The sequence below is a fragment of the Zalophus californianus genome, chromosome 3, assembly GCF_009762305.2.
Source record: "Zalophus californianus isolate mZalCal1 chromosome 3, mZalCal1.pri.v2, whole genome shotgun sequence".
In the NCBI taxonomy this organism is placed as follows: Eukaryota; Metazoa; Chordata; class Mammalia; order Carnivora; family Otariidae; genus Zalophus; species Zalophus californianus.
The window spans coordinates 65247326-65267657 of NC_045597.1; the positions used below are offsets into that span (position 1 = coordinate 65247326).

The following is a 20332-nucleotide window of genomic DNA, read 5'->3' on the forward strand; positions in this document are numbered from 1 at the left end:
CTAAGCTGATTAAGATAGCATTCAAAAAGATGAAATACCTAAGAATAAATTTAAGGAGATGAAAATATTGTGTACTGAAAACCATAAAACATTGCTGAAAAAAATTAAAGAAGACCTAAATAAATGGAAAATTATCATGCTCATGAATTGGAAGACGGAGTATTTAACACACCAATATTTGCCAAAGTTATCTACCAATTCAACAATCCCTATCAAAATCCTAGTGGCCTTTTTGCAAAAATGGAAAAGCTGATCCTCAAATTCATATAAAGTTGCAAGGGAGCCAAAACAATATTAGAAAAGAAGAACAAAACTGGAGGACTTACACAACCCCATTTTAAAACTTACTACAAAGTTACAGTAATCAAAACAGTGTGGTACAGATTTCTTCCTGCTATCCAAAAATAGAGTTCCTATGAAACCTTTTATAAACTGAAATGGCATAGAGTGAAGAAGCAATTAACATTAATTTACATGGAAAATTATAATTTTACATGGAAAAACAATCTCTCTCAGGCTTTTCCGATACTTTAGAACACATCTTGCTAAATGGATGCACAACATAAATCAAGATTAAGCACAGATGCTCACAGACACAGTGCAAAGCTATGGTGGCTTGATACTGAGATGTAGTTCCCAGAGAAAGAGTTTGGCTGTGCCACTCTTGCTGCTCAGGGTGCATGCTGCCTCTATAAAGGCTCCCTACAAAACAAACACTGAACACTTTTTTCTCCTTTAATCTTTTGTCGTAAAAGCAAAAATTCTTTTCAGATTTCTTTCAATTAATGAAAACAGGTACTAATGTAGGTCTTTCGTAAAAGCAAAGTGGCATAACACAAATTTTGAAAAGCTGGGGATACCTACACTGACAAAGGATAGACATATAGACCAATGGAGTAGAATTAACAGTCCAGAAACAAACCCATACATGTATGGCAAACTGATTTTTGATATGGAGGTCAAGACCATTCATTGGGAGTAAGAACAGTCTCTTCAACAAATGGGTCTGGGACAACATGCAAAAGAATGAAATGAAATCCCTATTACACAACATATACAAAAACTAACTGAAAGCGAATCAATGACTTAAATACATGAGCTAAAATCATAAAACTCTTACAAGAAATCCTAAGGGTAAATCCTATAGAATCAAAATTAAAATGGGGTCACTCATGATGGGGACAAAATGGTGTTGGCCAATGCAGGCAGGCACATTAAAGAAAAGCAAAACTTAGCCTTACCTGACAAATTGCAGTAACTTATGGCTCCTCTCAGAAATCAGTCCAGGACAGTGATACCCCCAAATGCCAAGTCTGTTCATGCTATCTTTGGACTTTCTTTTTTCTTTGACTCAGCTACCCTGACACAAATAAGAACACTAAGCAACCAATCAACTGAAAAAGTCAAATAACTTCCATGTTTACCCCATAAACACCTTTTAACTTGAAACTCATTGCTCTCTTTGTCTTGAGTTTCCGAGTTTACAGGTCAAAACCACTGCAACAAACTCATCTTTCTGTTTTATTTTACTCAGTGTATGGAGTTTGGCTTTTGACAATCCTTATGAATTTGGATTTGGCAATGGGTTTTTAAGTATGACACCAAAAGCACAAGCCATAAGCCAGAAAAATAAACTAGGCTTCATCAGAAATTTAAGTTTGTACATCAAAGGACATTAGCAAGAAAGTGAAAAGACAACCTACAGAATGGAAGAAAATATTTGCAAATCATATATCTGATTAGGGTCTAGTATCCAGAATACAGAAAGACTCAAAACTTAAACAACAAAGACAACCCAATTAAAAAATAGGCAAAGGACTTGAATAGACAGTTCTCCAAAGATATACAAATGGGCAACACAGCCATGAAAAGATATGCAACATCACTAGCCTTAGGAAAACACAAATCAAAACCACAATAAGATACTATTTCATACCTACTAGGATGAGTATAATTTTTAAAAAAGAAATTTGGCGAGGATGTAGAGAAATTGGAACCACCACATATTGATTGCTATTAGTATGTAAAATGTCTCAGCCACTGTGGAAAAGTTTCATCAATTTCTCAAATATTTAAGAATTGAATTACCATATGACCCAGCAATTCCACTCCTAGGTATTTGACAAGCTCTCTCCAGGATTCTAGTCTGATTTGTGGGACATGTATTAACCAGTTGTAGCAAGAATCCTAAGTCAGTTTACAAAGAACTGTGTATCTGTATCCCCCTGGATATCTGATCTGATCAAACTCTTAGTCCCCACCCTTGGTGCCTGATCAACCTAATCTGCCTTCAGTCAGAATCCCAACAAGTCAGTTTAGCCAGAATGCCCCCTGACCCTTATCATTTCCTATTAAGAAACTTCCATCCACTGCCCTCCAACTCCGCTCCTTGGCTATAAATTACTATTTGTTCATGCTGTACATGTGGAATTGAGTCCAGTTCTATACTGAGGTCTCTTTCCCTCTTTTGCAATAGTTGCCAAATAAAATCTGTTTTTACCACTTGAACTATGTCAGGCTCTGGTTTTCTTTAGGGGTATATTACCCACCCACCCCCAAATTGAAAACAGGACTCAAATACAAAACAAATATTCATAGCAGCACCATACACAATAGTCCAAAGGTGTAAATAACCCAAATGGCCATCAATGGACCAATGCGTAAAACTAAAACTGTAGTATATACATACAATGGGACAGAATATAAGCCATAAAAAAGAATTATGTACTGATACTTGCTACAAGGTGGATGGACCTGGAAAACATTACGCTAAGTGAAAGAAGACACATAAAAAAAGGTCACATTTTCCATTTTTGGGAAATATCCAGATTAGGTAAATCTAAAGACTCTGAAAGTAAGTGGTGTCTGCTGAGGTCTAAGAGAGGGAAAAATGGAGAGTAAATACTTAATGGGGGTGATGAAAATGTTTTGGAATTAGAGTTGGTGGTTGCACATCATCATGAATGTACTAAATGCTACCGAATTATATTTTTATCTTTTTAAGATTTTATTTATTTATTCATGAGAGACAGAGAGAGAGAGGCAGAGGGAGAAGCAGGCTCCCCATCGAGCAGGGAGCCCGATGCAGCACTCGATCCCAGGACTCCGGGATCATGAACCGAGCCGAAGGCCGATGCTTAACTGACTGAGCCACCCAGGCGTCCCTGAATTATACTTTTAAAATGTTTCATTTTATGTTCTGTGAATTTCACCTCAATAATAAGAATAAAGTTTATACCCAACAACCAAAGTTGTTTAGAGGTGCAGAACTACAATTAGACATTGTAATGTATGCTGGTTATTCCCTTTCTGAACTGTTAGAACTCTTCAGTGAGGTTGCTTCTGTTTGTTTTTTGGAATTTTTTAAACATTAAATTCACTGGCATTTGATATACACTGTCGAAGGCTGAATGGCTTGAACTATTAATTGTAGAAATGGTGAAGTTCCCTTTCCATTTGGATGGGCTGAGATTAAAAGCTCGTTCCAAGAGTCTTTCACTCCAGAAATTCAGAAGGGCACCCTACCTTCCAAATAGCCACATCCTACCTCGCATTTTACGGGGCTGGATGCTGGGCCCGCGAAGGAGTTTGTGGGCCCCCCCAACTGCCGGGCCTGAGTCCCCACCCTCTTTGTGGGGACCCGCCCCGCCCCGCCCCGACAACACCAGCCTTTGGCGCGCAAGCCTCCTGGGTGCCGGCCGACCCTCCCAACTCCACCTCTTCCGCCTGCGGTCCCCAGCTCGCCCCGCCCAGCGCGCCAGTCGGAAGTGCGGGCGCCGGAACAGGCCTACGGCTGAGTTGAGACGCTCCCGCGAGGGGACCTACGGAACGAACCTGCAGCCTGCAGCGCGGGGCCCTCGCCCGCACGTCGCGTTCCAGCCGAGCCAGACGCGCCGTCATGAGGCCAGCGCGGCGGCGTTCCGCACAGGTGGGTGGGGGCGAGTGGGAGTGGCGGGCCCCCAGCGACGGTTAGGCGCGCGAGATCTTGGCCGGGGTCAAAGGTAAGCGAGCGGCTTCCCGAGTGGCTTTTCGCGGTTTTCCACAGAGCCGGCGTCCGCAGAGGGAAGGTGTTCCGAGAGACGGGGACGGGCTGGGCTGAGCCCTCGCACCCCGGGTAGTAGCCTCAGTTGCCTCTGGCAGTGTTTCCAAGCAACGCTTTTCATTGTAGTTTGACTTTTGGATTCCAGGTACGGGTATTTCCGGAAATTTCCAAGAATTTCGCGTAGCGCTTCTTTGGGGGAGGGTTTCTTGGTATCCATATTGAATAAAGACTGTTCGCCCTGCTGTTGTGTTGTGGCGTTATATTGGTAAAACCTAAGGTGTTTCAAAAAAAAAAAAAAAAAAAAACCCAAACAGTTGAAGCGTCAGGTCGATCAGGAAAAGCAGTGGAATCGGTTGCTAGTTTTACAGTTGGATTAATTACTGGTCCTTGCCATGGTTACCGGAGCTAGCTGTTCTGGAAGCCATCGCCTGTAACCATCGCATCAGGAGGGGCTGCGTTTTCCTGGGTACCATACATTAAAGTCCCTGGTAGGAAAATAGTGATTAGCAAGATTTTCCGAGTTAGATTGAGTATAATGTACGAAGGTTGAGAACCATGATACGAAGTTAGATCAAAATTAAGAAAAAAAAATGTACGTTAGTCTGAGCAGAATCCGATTGCTTTTTAAAATCTAAAAACGGGTGCTGGATTGAATGGCCTGAAGGTCGTGAGCTTTAGTAGAAAGAATCTAAGATTAAAAATTTAGAGGTCTAAATTCCAGTCTGTGTGATCTTGAGAAAATCCTTCGTTTTGAGTGCCTTATTTTGTACAATGGACACGATAATTACAATGGTTTTTTCACAGGGTTCTGGTAAATGCTGTATGCGGTCATAATGTTTGGTTTCTAAATTGTATACGTAGTTAATGGTTTTTGTCTGTAATACTTAAATAATTTAAAGTTGGGAAGCCTTCCTCTTCCCATCCCCCTCCCAATTTAGTGACAGAGATTAGAGTCATCACATCTTGCCTGTACCTGTTGTACCTTCATCTTTAGATTCAGTGGTCAGAAATTTTCACCTTAACTTAAACTCACATTAAACCCATGAGCTGTTGGAAGGTAGGATTAACGTCTTACTTTTTAAATTATTGTTCCTGGAACTTGGATGGTGCCTGTCATTTTTTGTTTTTTGTTTGTTTGTTTCTTAAACCCAAACTGGCAAAACCTAAGCTTTGGGTTCACCAAAAACAAAAACAATTTTACATGGAAAATACTGTTTTCAGTCACTTGAGGATGTGGTTTTTATAGCTTAATGGTGTGTAGACACACAAGTTAGAGGGAGTTAGGTAAAATTAGCCTTTGCATCACCTGGAGGTTTCAAAAAATTCTGATCCGTAGGCCCTACTCCAGACCAGTTAATCAGAATCACTGCATGAGTATACCACTTTTTAAAGCTCCCCAGGTTATTCTGTTATGCAGCCAGGGTGAGAACCCATGTGTTAGGAGGAATGAGATTCTTCAGCAGTGTATCCAGTTTGCTTGAAGAGGGGAAGGGCTAGAGGGACTGGAGCTGTATCTGCCAAATGTAGCTTAGGATATTTGGGGGAATATCTTTAGAGGACTTTTATTAGTAGGTGTGATGAAATGTGCGATTTGTAAAGTGAACTGTACAGTGATGCAGGTTAGTGGATAGATTGTTAGAATAATCCATAGGAACAATGACAGTAGCAACAGTGGCGATGGAGAGGAGAAATTTGAAGACATTTATTCTTTTCTCTCCTGGATGTTAAATTTTTTGAAGAAAGCGAGTAATAATTCTAATTTACCTAGTTAAAACTGTACTTTTCAACAATTGTGTGATATGTGATTTTTATTGTTGCTGATTATTTAAAAATGTGTTCAAAAATTTCTATTTCTCAAGTAATTTTCCCTATTAACGAGATAATCTGATTTCTCTTAAGAGCTTTATGTTAATGTGGGGTTTTTGTTGTTTTTGCTTTTTTAGCACTATAAGATTGATATTAAAGACATGGTTTTCACCCCTCTTCATCCACGCACATAAGTTATCTCCTCTTTTTGGACCCCTATTTTATACCACAATGGTAAGCTATAGCTCATTATGTTCTTATTTGTGTTTTAGAATGTTCTCTTTATCTCTATAAAAATATCTGTATTACAGGTACAGAAATACTCACGTATGCCTAAGTTACCCTACCTAGGAGATTACTTAGCGCTCACCTGCAAAATCTTCTCTAGAAAATAGGGGGCTCATCTCTCAATTCAATATTATAATTATGTCTAACTTAAAAAGATAATTTGTCCTTATGTTTGTGAAGCATTAAAAAATATTTACTTCACCTGCCACAGTCAAATCACTGGCAAGGAGGGTGGGTATAAATACAAATGACTTGGAGGGGGCACAGGTTTCTCATATTTTAAAATTCCTCTTAATTTAGATTGTTGTTGTTTAAAAACAAATGTAACCTGCTCACCACAAAAAACATTTAAAGCAGCATCAATGTTAGCCTTCTAATGGCACATTTCTGTTCACTGACTTAACAGTCATTAAACATACTTGGAGCTGGGCATTTACCTTTTGCCATGAAAATATTTAAAAACAAAGGGGAAAAAAATCACTTTATTGTGTTTGAAAGAAGCAGCAGCATTTAACAATGAAAAAATAAACACTGACCACAGTGCTGAATAAACCTTTGAAAACGTTTGTCCTCTCTTCTGATCTTGCCTATCCACCACTGCCTGTTAGAGAAAAGTAGTGCAGTCAAAATGAGGGGCTGACCTCAACTTTACATCTTGCATCCATATTAGCTATCACTTTCTCTCAAGTGTTAGACGGAGGTAGTGAATAAATGATGCTTATAAACATAAGCAGTTATATCTCACTAGAGCTTTTGAAGTTTTGATTTCAGAAGATGAGACATTTACTTGAGAAGACTTAACAGTAGCCAGTTGTCCTAGAGTATACATTTGTTTATTATTTTTTGTATGAACTTTAAGATTTTTATGACCAAAAGAATTAAAATAACCTTATATATTTATTAAAAGGGCATATCTAGAGTTACAGTTTTGTGCTGGAAAATGGTTTATACTCGAGAATCTCATCTTGAATCCTGGGAACCAATTTCATTAGGAATCTGCTGCTTATAAGATTATTTTCATAAATTAAATTGGTATAAATTTATTTTAACTTTTTGAAATGATGGCATATTTTAGCCTTTTTTCACTTCTACGTTTTAGATGTTTGGTAATGTGAGTGGTTTTTTTTTGTTTGTTTTTTGTTTTTTGGGTTTTTTTGTTTTTTGTTTTTTTTATTGCAGTCTAAAATGACCAGCTATTTTTGTCGTCATATGAATTCTCCATCCCTAGGACTCGGGTGGCAGGGTCACTTAAACCTTTCCATGATTTCCAGAGGCTGGCAGTATTTCTTTTTCCCATTGCTTTCTTGGGATTTTGGTGGGTGCTAGCTTTTACCCCATAGAATTTAGTAGGTAGAATTACTGCAGTCTACAAAATAAAATAATTTAGGCCCTTGTTAATAAAAAATGAAAGTTCTCTGGCTCTCAGTGGAATTAAAAATTAGAGACTATCATTGTGAATGAAAAATACTGTAACACTGTATGGTACCCAAACCTCAAAATTAGAAAGAGATATCATTGGTGTTAAATTTACTTATTTAGGGGGCCTGGGTGGCTCAGTCAGTTAAGCAACTGCCTTCAGCTCAGGTCATGATTCCGGGGTCCTGGGATCGAGTCCCACATCGGGCTCCCTGCTCAGTGGGGAACCTGCTTCTCCCTCTGTGTGCTCCTCCCCCTGCTTGTGCTCTCTCTCTGTCAAATAAATAAATAAAATCTTTTAAAAAAAAATTACTTATTTAAAACCTAATACTCTTTATTCTTAGATATCAGTACAAAAGAAGCTTTTACAAATGAAAACAGAGCTTACCTTCTTCTCTTGCCTTGATAAAAGGGTCTCAAAGAAATGGATGAAGGGTGGGAGTCTGTTCTTTATTCTCAGGCCTGACATGCAGTAATAAAACTATTATTTCATTAATTTTAGATGCATTTTCTTATACATTTTAATATTAGCCAATGAGTCTACAATTAAGGACATCTTGCAGTTATAATTGGCTGCATTTTTTTCTTAATATTACCTAGGATACTGATGCATACTTACAGTTGATGGTATCTTAAAGTCCTTGAAACATGGTAATGATAGCTATCATTTATTGCATTTCTACTGGGCACTGACCTAGAAACCTTATATTATAGATTCTCTGCATTAAGATATTAAGAATTTCTGGGCGCCTGGGTGTCTCAGTTGGTTAAGCGACTGCCTTCAGCTCAGGTCATGATCCTGGAGTCCCGGGATCAAGTCCCACATTGGGCTTCCTGCTCAGCGGGGAGTCTGCTTCTCCCTCTGACCCTCTTCTCGCTCGTGCTTTCTATCTCTCATTCTCTCTCTCTCTCTCAAATAAATAAATAAATAAATAATCTTTAAAAAAAGATATTAAGAATTTCTAAATTGGTGTTAGGTACCAATATAACAGCACCCCCGATTTTCAGGATTCCTAGCAGATTAGGAGAGTTAATCTTTGCTTCACTTTAATTGCATACTGGATGGCTGTGTATTTTCCTGAATGGTGCTCTTAGAATGTTGAAGAACTTGAAGTTTATAGAATGGTAGTAGTTTCTATATCCAGCCATTGGCTATATATTAGCCTCCATAAACACTAGCCAGAGAAAACCATTTTAGCATTTCTTATATAATTTATTGTCATAATCAGGTGCCCAAGACTGACATGATTTTTCTTTGTAATATATCTTGAACATACAGTGGGGTGGGTGGATATAAAATAAAGGAAAATATGTTAGATGTGTTTTAGAAAATAAAAACGTATATAAACATTTAACTAGAAGTGTTATATTATTTTTTGTGAAAATAACTAATACCAAATACACTATTTACTTTTTACAGCAACAAGCTTTAGAACTAGCTTTGGATCGTGCTGAGGTGAGGTGTGACTAAGTTACATATTGAAATAGTGTTGTCTTAATTAACAAAACTCAGTTTTAAGAGATTTTTGTATGTGGTTCTCAGAGGAGTACATTAACATAATTTTAGGATAAGTATGCATATAATTTTGCTATAAATAAAAATACTTTGTGATGAGGTTTGGGTCATCTCTTATTTGGAATTTTTAGTGTAGAATAAAAATTATTGAACAAAGACATAGAATTTCTAAAATCATGTTTTCCTTTTTGATAAGTTTTCTAATTACTCAATTAAAGGGGAAAATAGTTCAAAAATATATAGAGTTCTTACAACTGGATATGCTGTGCATATTCTGAACAACCATAAAACATTTTGAAAATAATTCTGACCTGTGAAATCACAGTTCTGAAACTATATGATTTTGCTTGTATCATAGCAGTGAAATATTGTGTTAAATTATAGAGCAGTTTAAATTTCACTTGTTTGTAACATAAATTTAGATGTTAAGTAGTTTAAGGTATAAGTAGTTAAGGTATAATTTAATATGAATCAGAGACTTGAGTGACTAGTTTTTTGGTCTTAACACGTTTTAGGTATACTTATAATAGAGCTGTTCATACAATAGAGCTGTTCATGCACTAAGCAAAAGGCAAGCTGTTTTCATAAACTTTTCTTTTTTAGTATGTCATTGAAAGTGCCCGACAGAGACCTCCTAAAAGGAAATACCTGTCTAGTGGAAGGTATGAGTACTTAATTGATTGATATTATTGAAAATATGATAGCTACCACTTACTGCATTCCCTCTAGGCACTGTGCTAGAAGTGTTAGAGGTACTTTACAGGTATTAGAAATTTCTAAGTTGATATTAGCTACTATATCCAACCCCACTTCACCCCCAGTTTGGGAGAAATTGGGGAAAAAATTAGGGAAAATTTCAAAATTGCATTCATTTTATGATTATAATATTTTGAAATGAAATATTTCATTTCGTCAAACAAAATAATATTTTGTTTCATTAAATTTTAGAAAATCTGTATTTCAAAAACTTTATGACTTATATATTGAAGAATGTGAAAAAGAGCCTGAAGTTAAGGTAAGTATAAATTTTTTATGTTGTTACTGCTTTTGAAATGTAGAGGAAGAGGGACATTTGAAGGAGTTAAATTTGAAGCACATCATGATTTATATTTTTGTGAGTGAACTAACATCTTTTCCAGCCAAACTAGCCAATTCTGCAGCTGACCCATAACCTTGGCTAATCTGGCACTGGGTAGAGATCACCTGCTTAGGTAAGAGAGGTGAACAGTGTTTGCCAAGTAACGGAAAATATTTCCTTGAGAAGCTCAAAGAAGCAGAGTCACCATATATATTATCTTTTGCTTCTTTTCCCCCTGATAAGTGATTTGTAGACCAAAGACAGGAGGAAAAAAGTAGCTATTTCCTCAGGGTGATTTGCACTGGAAAGGTTATAAGGACATGTAGGAAATTCAGGTGTGATAATAAAAGATGAATTTGGTCACAAAAATTACTTCAGGGCTAGGTTAACTTAACTCATTTTTATTTAGTATAAAAGTATGGGCAATAGAAATGTAGCAAATTGATTTCTTGATATCTTTTGGATTTGGGGGCTATAAGAGCCTTAAAAAGCTTTGTGAACTTCTTTAAAGGTGAACACCATTGTGCTCGCTATGGCAGCACATAAGCTAAACATGAATACCATTTGGGGCGCTTGGGTGGCTCAGTGAGTTAAGCGTCGGACTCTTGATTTCGGCTCACGTCATGATCTGAGATGGAGCTCTGTGTAGAGCCTGCTTAAGATTCTCCCTCTGCCCCTTGTGCACTTTCTCTTAAAAAGAAAAATACTTTTTTACCTTTTAGGCAAAAAAATTAGTAGAATGCCAATAATATCTAGCCTTTAAAATCTTAACATGGGGAAAAATGATAGATAAGTATGGAATAAATCTTGTACGTTTCTCATAAGTTTTGTTGAGGTATAATTGATGTATGATAAATTGCACGTTTATTAAATATATATTTTGTAAGTTTTGACATATGTACACCCATTAAACTATGACCACAATCAGTATAACAGTATAACGAACATGTCCAGCATCTCAGAGACAGAACTAAGGATACATAATAATTCTAAATTGGGGTTACCAGTCATTATCTGCCAGCTGAATCTAGCTGAAACGCTGCATGTTTTTGTAAATGAAGTTTTATTGGAATCCAGCCGTATCCATTCATTTATGTCTTATCTGTGGCTGATTTAAAGGTACAACGGCAGAATTAAGTATTTGCAACACAGACCATACATAGCCTACAAGCCTAAAATACTATCTAAGCCCTTTAAGTGAGAAATTTTCTGACCTCTGAATTTTTGCTCACCCCAGAACTGAGTGGAAACCAACTTGCTGTCTTGAAGGGATACTCAGTCCTGTTACAATTTATCTGTTCTGTCTTATGTCAAATTAGAAGGTTTTTCTCTACACTTGAAAATACTTTTAAAATTTTAGTCTCTCTACTAAATCTTTTTCTCTTTTTTAAGTTTTTTTGTTTGTTTTGGGTTTTGGTTTTTTGGGTTTTTTTTTTGGGGGGTTTTTTTTTTTGTTTTTTTCGAGAGAGAGTACACAGTGGGGAGGTGTAAAGGAAGAGGGAGAAAGAATCTCAAGCAGATTCTGCACTGAGTGCAGAGCCTGACATGGGGCTCGATCTCATGACCCTGAGATCATGACCAGAGCTGAAACCAAGTCAGAGGCTTAACCAACTGCACCACCCAGGTGCACCCCTCTGCTGATTCTTTTTTAAATAGTTGTTGATTTGCTCATTTTTTAAAAATTTTCAAAATTCTGGGGGGTTTTGTTCCATGGTTACGATAAATCAATTTATCATTTGTCTTTGCATGTAACTGTGTATGTACATGTTTAATATAAAATACTCGGGTTTGTTCTTTGAGATCCTGCAAAACTATTCTATTGACTCAATTTTTTGTAAATAAAATTTGATGAAATAAATTGTAATATCTGTATATGTGAGTTTCATTTTAAAACACATGCATTTCTAAAATAATGGATTTTTAGGTATGTATACTGTTTCCTGATTTTTTTCTTTTTTACACAAAATAGTTTCTAGGGGTGCCTGGGTGGCTCAGTTGGTTAAGCGTCTGCCTTTGGCTCAGGACTTGATTCCAGAGTCCCAGGATTGAGCCTCACATCAGGCTCCCGGCTCGGAGGAGAGTCTGCTTCTCCCTCTCCCTCTGATCATGCTTTCTCTCTCACTCACTCCCTTGCTCAAATAAATAAATAAAATCTTAGGAAAAAAATAGTTTCTAAAGAGCTGTTATATTGAATTTATAGAAATTGCTTAAATTCCTAATTTCTTCTTACCAGCTAGTTGCCTTTGAGCCTAACATTACAGCTAACTAGAGCTCTTGAATTTGTTTGGATCTAATTTATGCCAGAAAATATTTTTAAAAATGGACACCAGTAACAGTACAATCAAAGGTGATACCCCAAATTCTTTATGTGTAGACTTATACTTAATAGAAACTTAAGTATATGACGTGTATGTTTTATATATTTGCCTTCATGGTTTTGCATTTTATTCATTAATAAGTATTTTTGTTATATTTTGCCTATATGCAAAGATATGTATTTTATATATCAATTTTTATTTTTTTATAGATCACTTTTTTATTTATGGTATGAAGTCATTTGTGTAAAACGTAGAATAGACCAAAATTGAGTTTACATAGATGTGTCTTATATTTGGTGGCTGTAGTGTTTGTGAATCTTACCCATATATTCAGGATCATAATGTGGAAGGAGCACTAAAAGATTAATTCAGGTCTGATTTTGTTAAATCATAGCATTTTTGTTACGGTTATGCCAAATTATTTTCATGAGCTCTGCCTCTTTTTAAAGCAGAAATTAAGAAGAAATGTGAATTTGTTAGAGAAGCTTGTTATGCAAGAGACATTGTCCTGTTTAGTGGTCAACCTATACCCAGGAAATGAGGGATATTCTCTGATGCTCAGGGGAAAAAATGGATCAGGTAAGAACCTTCAGAGAGCTGCAGCCACAAAAATCCCTCTGCAAGAAAGGATGTGCTATCTTTTAGAAGTGTTTTAACGTGCAAAGTGGTCTGTCCCTCAGAGCAGTGATGACTTGATAAAGAAAACATGAGCCCAAATTTTCCTCTTTACGAAGTTTTGTTAGAAAGTATCTGTAAGATGATTACCTTTATGCATATGCATTTGAAGAGAATTCTCATTGAGTTAGGTCTTTGAAGTTAAATTATATAAGACCTAACCTTTAAATAATTGACACAATTTTCTTCTTATTGCTTTTTACATTTTAAGGTAGCATGAGGTGTTTTTATGTTTTCCTACTGTATTTTGAGTATACTCTTGGGTCTGAAACCTTCAAAATCAGATTTGCTGCCTTTTGAATAATTTACTTATTTAGTAACATTTATTTCTATTAATGTAAACTTGAAAATAGTTTTGAAATGTCAGCACTCTTAGATTTCACTAAAGAGACATCTAGAAATTTGATGTGGTGATGATGTGGGTCCAGTTAAGGATTTTTTTCCTTTGTTGATAATTGTAACAGAATTTTGTTCTGTAAGTGACCATTTTTCAGATGAGATACCAAATTATCATACTGATTTTCAGATTAGATTAAGTAGTCTTCAAGGGACTTTCAGTTACCAGTGTTGGAATTTTTTCATATTCTGATTATTGTACTGCTGGCTGTAATTTGCTTTATGTTGTTATGCCAGAATTTTTTCCATAGTGTGTTGTGGGTTTTCTCCTTTCTGGCCTAAAATTGTATACAGTTTACAAAGTCTTTCAGTAGTATGTGAAGTGATTCATTTATAAGACTTAAATAAAGAAGGACTTTAAAAAAGCCTTTGGGATTTATTCTCTCTCTTTTTTTTTTTATGGAAACTCATTTAAATTATACAACTAAGCTTTGCAGTGAGCCTGAACATTTTTCAGAAACTTTGTGTTTTAATATTAAGATTCTGAGACCATTCGACTGCCTTATGAAGAAGGAGAATTGCTTGAATACTTGGATGCAGAAGAATTACCTCCTATTTTGGTTGATCTCCTAGAAAAATCTCAGGTACAAAATTTTTCTCTAAATTGTTGTTAGAGAGGCACCTGGGTAACTCAGTCGGTTAAGTGTCTGCCTTCAGCTCAGGTCATGATCTCAGGATCTTGGGATTGAGCCCTGCATTGGGCTCCCTGCTCAGCAGGGAGTCTGTTTCTCCCTCTCCCTCTCCCTCTCCCACTCCCCTCCGCAACCCCTCCACCCCACTCATGCTCGCGCGCACTCTCTCAAATAAATAAAATCTTGGGGAAAAAAATAAATGTCATTAGATTTGTCAACTCTATGGCATTTGTTATAAATGATAATTATGTTCTTGATGGTGCTTAGAACATTAAGTGAGACGTTACATATAGTTATATGGTAACCCATTTTATTATGGGATACTCACCCTTTAGGATGTACTGAAATGTGTAGATTTAGTTAATTCTTCTAAAATTGCTTTAACAGTTAGCTCATTTGTTGGAAATCTCTCTATACCTACAACCAAGATTATGGGAGAAACTACTCCTTGGCTTCACTCCAGCAATACTATATACTTAGGAAAAAGAAGCCAGTGGGAATTTCCATTTTCTCCTAGTCCTGGTCAACTACATCCACATCTCTGTTCGCACTTTCTGCCTGCCTCTCTGTTAAAATGGATGAATGCTCTACCTAAGAAATCTCCTCTACTTGTATTCTGGTCACTTTTCTGTTCTTGTCTTTTTTTTTTTTTTTTTTTAAGATTTTATTTATTTGTCAGAGAATGGGGGGGAGCAGCAGGCAGAGGGAGAAGCAGGTTCCCCGCTGAGCAAGAAGTCCGATGTGGGGCTTAATCCCAGGACCCTGATATCATGACCTGAGCCAAAGGTAGCCACTTAACTGACTGAGCCACCCAGGCGTCCCTTCTGTTCTCATCTTAATTGGTCTCAACAGAATTCAGTGCAATGACTGCTTCCTCCTGGAAACACTCTTCTTTTGTCTTCTGACACCTCACATTCTGGTTTTCCTCTTCTCTGTATTTCTTCTGTCTTCTTTACTGTCATCTCTGTTCCCTTCATAAATGTGTGAAGGTTTCAGGGTTCAATCCTACACCCTCTATTCTTTAGTAACACTCTGTCCCTGGATGATCTCAACCAGTGTCATGAGTTTTAAAATAACATTTAATCCCTTTGCTTTTATCTCTCTCCATGACTATTCCATCAAGCTCCAAACTTGTATTTACTAGGTTATGTAATAAGTTTCTCAAACTTAACATGACGAGAACAGAAATTTTTATTTTCTACCCCCAAACCAGTTTCAGTCTTTGTAATCTATGACCCTGCTTTCCCCTTTCACAATCAGTCCCTCAGCAAATGTCACCTGTACCTTCAAAATATATATGGTCGTGACCTGCTATAGTTACCTTGCTGAACTTTTTGCTTTCATTCTAAAACCCCAGAAATCAATTCTCCACAGATAGGTAGATTAAGCTTAAAAAACAAAAGAAATTGGAAAAAAAAAAGTTCTCAGCTTAAAATCTTCAGTGTTTTCTCACTGTACAAAACCCCTGCCGCCTTGTCTTCATCTCTTGATTCTCTGCTCACTACACTGCAGCCATCCATTGTTTTTTACATACTTAAACACACCAACCTTATTCCTACCTTAAGACCTTTCATCTGCTGTTCTTGTGTTTGGAATGATCAGTGCCGGATGTCTGGCCCTTTTGTGATTCAGGCCTCACCTAAAAAGTCATTCCCTCAGAGAAGTTTTTATCTGAAACCACAATCTAAGTTAGCTCCTCCCTATTTTATTTCCTTTCCAGCATTCATCGGTATCTAAGATTATCTTATTTCTGTACATGTTTATTGCCTGTCTTCCCACACTAAGAGCAAATGTTCTCCCACCACCACTATCTGTGAAGCTTCTTGGATAGTGCCTGGCATATAGTTCACATTGTCGTGGCTCAATAAATACTTGTTAAAAAGAATGAGCATAATAACAACTCATAGCAAAGAAAGTCCCCAGTAAAAGTTCTGAAGGGGCGAAAAACATAGTATTATAAGTGCCTGTAGCAGGTTGTGATTAGCAAGACTTGAGTGATAAAGGTTCTTACCTTTGGACCAGAAAACAATATGTTTGGCTGAAAATTATTATTTGAATTTATAGTTAGCTTTCTTCCTTTTATTAATAAAGTCACATTTATTGGATATCTTAGCAGAGCAAATAGTAGTCATATCCAGAAACTGAAACTCTGGCAGGGTTGATTGACAATTTGTAACAAAGACAAACTTCATAAAAATGACAAAGTTAGCAAAGTATAGCTGTGAGCCAGTGAGGATCAAGAACAGCATTTCTAGTGATTTGTAACATTAATAGTATATAAATGCCAAAACTCAGTCCATAACTAGAATTCATTAAGTTGATTTTAAACTGCTTCTTGAGTCATAGTGATGAACATAAAATAATTCCTTGGAAAGTTTATATAATGGTAAATCCACCGGTAAGGAAGGCCACTTAAGATTATGTGAGTGGCCAGAAGTATTGCATAAGCATGTAAAGAACCTGAAACATTGAATGTAAGCACTCTTATGTAGGCTTTTAAAAAATGACATTTACTTAAATGTTTTCACTCAAAACAGGTTAATATTTTTCATTGTGGATGTGTCATAGCAGAAATACGTGACTACAGGCAGTCCAGTAATATGAAGTCTCCTGGTTACCAAAGTAGGCATATTCTCTTACGACCAACAATGCAGGTAAGGAATGTTTAAGTATTTTAGGGGCGCCTGGCTGGCTTAGTTGGTGGAGGAGTGGGTGACTCTTGATCTGAATTGTAAGTTCAAGTTGGGAGTAGAAATTACTTAAAAATAAAATCTTAAAGGAATTTTAGTTTTTATTTAGAGTTTTACTTATTAAATATCTTCATATGTTTCTTTGTCTATATATTGTATTTTTTTTAATTTTTGTTTTTTTGTAGACTTTGATCTGTGATGTACATTCAATAACAAGCGATAACCACAAATGGACCCAGGTTAGTTGTTTTTTAATCCCAAACAGGCAAATAAAGGAACAATACTTAACATTAAGCTAAGCAAAAGATATTTTATTCATAATTTTATTCAAGAGTAAATTTGGGGATTTCTTTATGAGCTGTAGAAATCGGGGGTCTCCTCATCCATGCAATAATGGGTCAAGGAACTAAGCAGTTCCATCCCATTTGCTTTAGGACCATGGTGAAACAGGGTTAGGCTGACCTGATCTACCCAATGTGTGAAACTTAGTTTTTTATCCCATCTCAAATGGAAGAAAAATACTTGTTTTTATACCATGGATACAAATAGATACTGGTTTTCTATGATCTAGGATTCTAAAGCAGGTCTAGCCTGTCTTTTTGCCGTTCACACCAGTTGTAGCACTAGAACTTTAAGACTAGCCAGTTAACTGGTGCTGGCTCAGTATATATTTGGTGTCCACTCATAAGAGTGTTGACTTATTTCTCTGCTACTACAGAGAGGAATAGTTACTAAACCAAAGAAAATATCAATAATGAAAATTATCTGCAAAATGTGGTTATGAATAAGATGTAGTCATCAGTAACTGTCAAGTGTTAGGTTTTAGTTTGGACTATAATCTTTTCGCCTGCAAGGTTAAAAGCTATTGAAAGAATATTCAGAACCCCCCAAAAAACCTCATTCGTCACCATAAGAGGTTGCTAGGGTGTTAGTTTCTTATTCTGAATGTTGATGAATAAAGGGAGAGATTGTGGCATTTTATTCTGCTTTTCCTATATGAACTGTATGTTAGATAGCCAAATAGTAACTAGGAGGAAATTCTTGAGGAAAATTATCTTGAAAGTTTTCACCACAAGAAAAAAACTTTTTGTTGCTGTGGGTAACTAGACTTACTGTGATGGCCATTTTGCAGTGTTTACAAATATCAAATCACTTGTGTACCTGAAAATAGTATGTCAGTTACACCTCAGTAGAAAAGAGGGAGAACAAACAGAATTATCCTGGTACAAAGTAAATGTTAGTAGAGGACATTTCATTTCTACGCATTTCCTATAAGAAATGTGTAGTTTCTGTCTTTGAAAAATATCACCTGCATTCTTTGAAAACTACCACCTATATCTTAACACAGTTTATTTTTCTTAATTGCTTTCATATAAACATGGATTTAGAGTTAACTTGTGAGAATATAACACAAATATGCTTCAATAATGATTTAAGAAGGTTCCAGTAAGAATCAGGAAGTATAGAAGACAATTTAGCATTAATATTTCTGATATTGGTGAGATTTGAATTTCTTTGGGTGAGATGCATACAGATGGTGCTTTGTAATTAAGGATTCCAAATAGCAGAAATTTTTAGTTGTGATTTCACATATTATGTGATTTCACATACTAATAGTATCTCAACTTAATTTCCCTTCAGTTTTATACCGTTAAATGTTGATGTAGGCTCCATAGCATTCCTGCCAGATGGGTAATCTTAGTGTGTGGAGTGCACAATGAAAGGTGTACTCCCTGCACATATATAGGAATAATTCCAGCTAATAGGTACAAAAGAAATAAATGATAGATTTTTTAAAAATCAATTTGGAAGTCTTGATGAATTAATGAATCTAGACAGATGTAATTCTTAGGTATAAAAACAATTAGATCGTAGGTTTGTAGGAATATTTATGATGCAGAGATCTGACTAACCCCACTGATGTAAAAGTGGGATAGTCAGTCATTGTATTCCTCCTGGTATGATGCAAGAGAAAGTACACAGTAATACCAATAAAGAATTCTTGCCTAAAACAACAGAACCGGAATTAAGCTTCTAGATCTAACAGTTTATAGGGAATTCGGGGAAATAAAAGAAAACTATTAAATGACACAGTGAGGAAGCAGCCAGTCAGATCCAGTTAAAGGCCACAAGGAAGTAGTTGCTCAAATCCAACAAACCAATTGCATGAGAAAAGGGAAAAAAAGTTGGGAGAAGGAGATGATCACATTACAGAACAAAAAAAGATGTTTAAAACAGATAAAAACCAAATACCTTTGGCCTTGTTTGAGTTCAAATTCAAACAAACCAACTAAAAATACACTCTTGAGATAATGGGAAATTTAAAGCCAGACTGTTTGTTAGAACTTCTTATCAGTTAGCAATGCGTGCTGAAGTATTTTCAGATGAAATAATACATCAAAGATGTCTTTTAAATAACTCCAGCAAAACAAAAGCATGTTACAGAGGCAGTTGCTAATGAAATTGAGTGTTGGTACATGAGTGTCACCACACTTCTGCTTTTGTGTATGTTTGAAAATATCCATAATAAAAAGTTGAAGTATTGAAAGCAGCAGTGTTTTGTTTTTTGCAAAATATTGATTGACTCATTTAACCATAAAAAATGTAGTTGTTGCTGTTAAAATATTTCAGTGATTAAGCAAAAAAAAAAAAAAAAAAATGCAGTATTTCTTACATAATACCAGTAAAAGACCTGTTATACACTTTGGAATTGGGTATATAGAGTTTACACAGTATTAGTGTAATCATTTTTATTCTTGAAATGAAGTTATGTATAGAATGGGACTGTTAATCTCTGTTATTGAAAGTGCTGTGATCTTTCATAATTCTGTGGGCTTTGTGGGAGCAGATGATTTTATGTGTTTTGTTCACCACTTAATCTTCAACTCTTAGAATAGGGCCCAACATGTAGTAGGTGTTCAGCAAATATTTGTTCAATTAATGAATAGGCACTCTTAAAAACTTGACCATTTTGAACACTGTACAAATTACTGAATTTCCATTAATGGTTTCATTATGCTGTCAAGTTTTTGAAGTTTACACAAAGGTTGGAACTTGAAATACTGTGTTTTATAGTAGTACATAACAGAATTCCAAGGAATATTTCTAGATTAAGAGGTATGTGTGATTTGAAAAACTTAAATCTGTTACTGACATACGCTCTTACACATTTTAGGAAGATAAACTTTTGCTTGAGAGCCAACTGATCCTAGCTACAGCAGAACCATTGTGTCTTGATCCTTCTATAGCAGTAACCTGCACTGCAAACAGACTGCTTTATAATAAGCAAAAGATGAACACGCGCCCAATGAAACGGTAATTGCCTTTTTAGATAGGTAAACCGAAAGATGCTCCTAGGCAAGTAGCTTTACATTTTGCTATTTATGGTATCTTCCCCCTCCAAAGTATATAAGTGCTCTGACTTTTTTTAAAATAGGATTTTAATGGCCTTATATTACTTTTTTTGTGTATTATG

The 20332-nt window shown here is 36.1% G+C and overlaps 1 protein-coding gene across 22 annotated transcripts in view; it reads left to right on the forward strand.

The window, feature by feature from the left end:
- The first annotated feature begins 3760 nt into the window (after window positions 1–3760).
- Window positions 3761–20332, forward strand: part of SUPT20H (SPT20 homolog, SAGA complex component) — a 38602-nt gene continuing 22030 nt past the window's right edge. For 8 of the 22 annotated variants that reach the window (XM_027590956.2, XM_027590945.2, XM_027590953.2 and 5 more), the window contains exons 1-9: window positions 3767–3928; window positions 8973–9008; window positions 9672–9730; window positions 10017–10083; window positions 12914–13043; window positions 14016–14119; window positions 16705–16821; window positions 17043–17096; window positions 20033–20172. In XM_027590956.2, the coding sequence (XP_027446757.1) occupies window positions 3899–3928; window positions 8973–9008; window positions 9672–9730; window positions 10017–10083; window positions 12914–13043; window positions 14016–14119; window positions 16705–16821; window positions 17043–17096; window positions 20033–20172 (737 nt within the window). In that variant the 5' untranslated portion in view covers window positions 3767–3898. Of the gene's footprint in view, window positions 3929–4045; window positions 4188–5985; window positions 6083–8972; window positions 9009–9671; window positions 9731–10016; window positions 10084–12913; window positions 13044–14015; window positions 14120–16704; window positions 16822–17042; window positions 17097–20032; window positions 20173–20332 lie in introns of all 22 variants that reach the window. The other 14 variants (XM_027590957.2, XM_027590946.2, XM_027590961.2 and 11 more) reach the window with 9 other exon arrangements.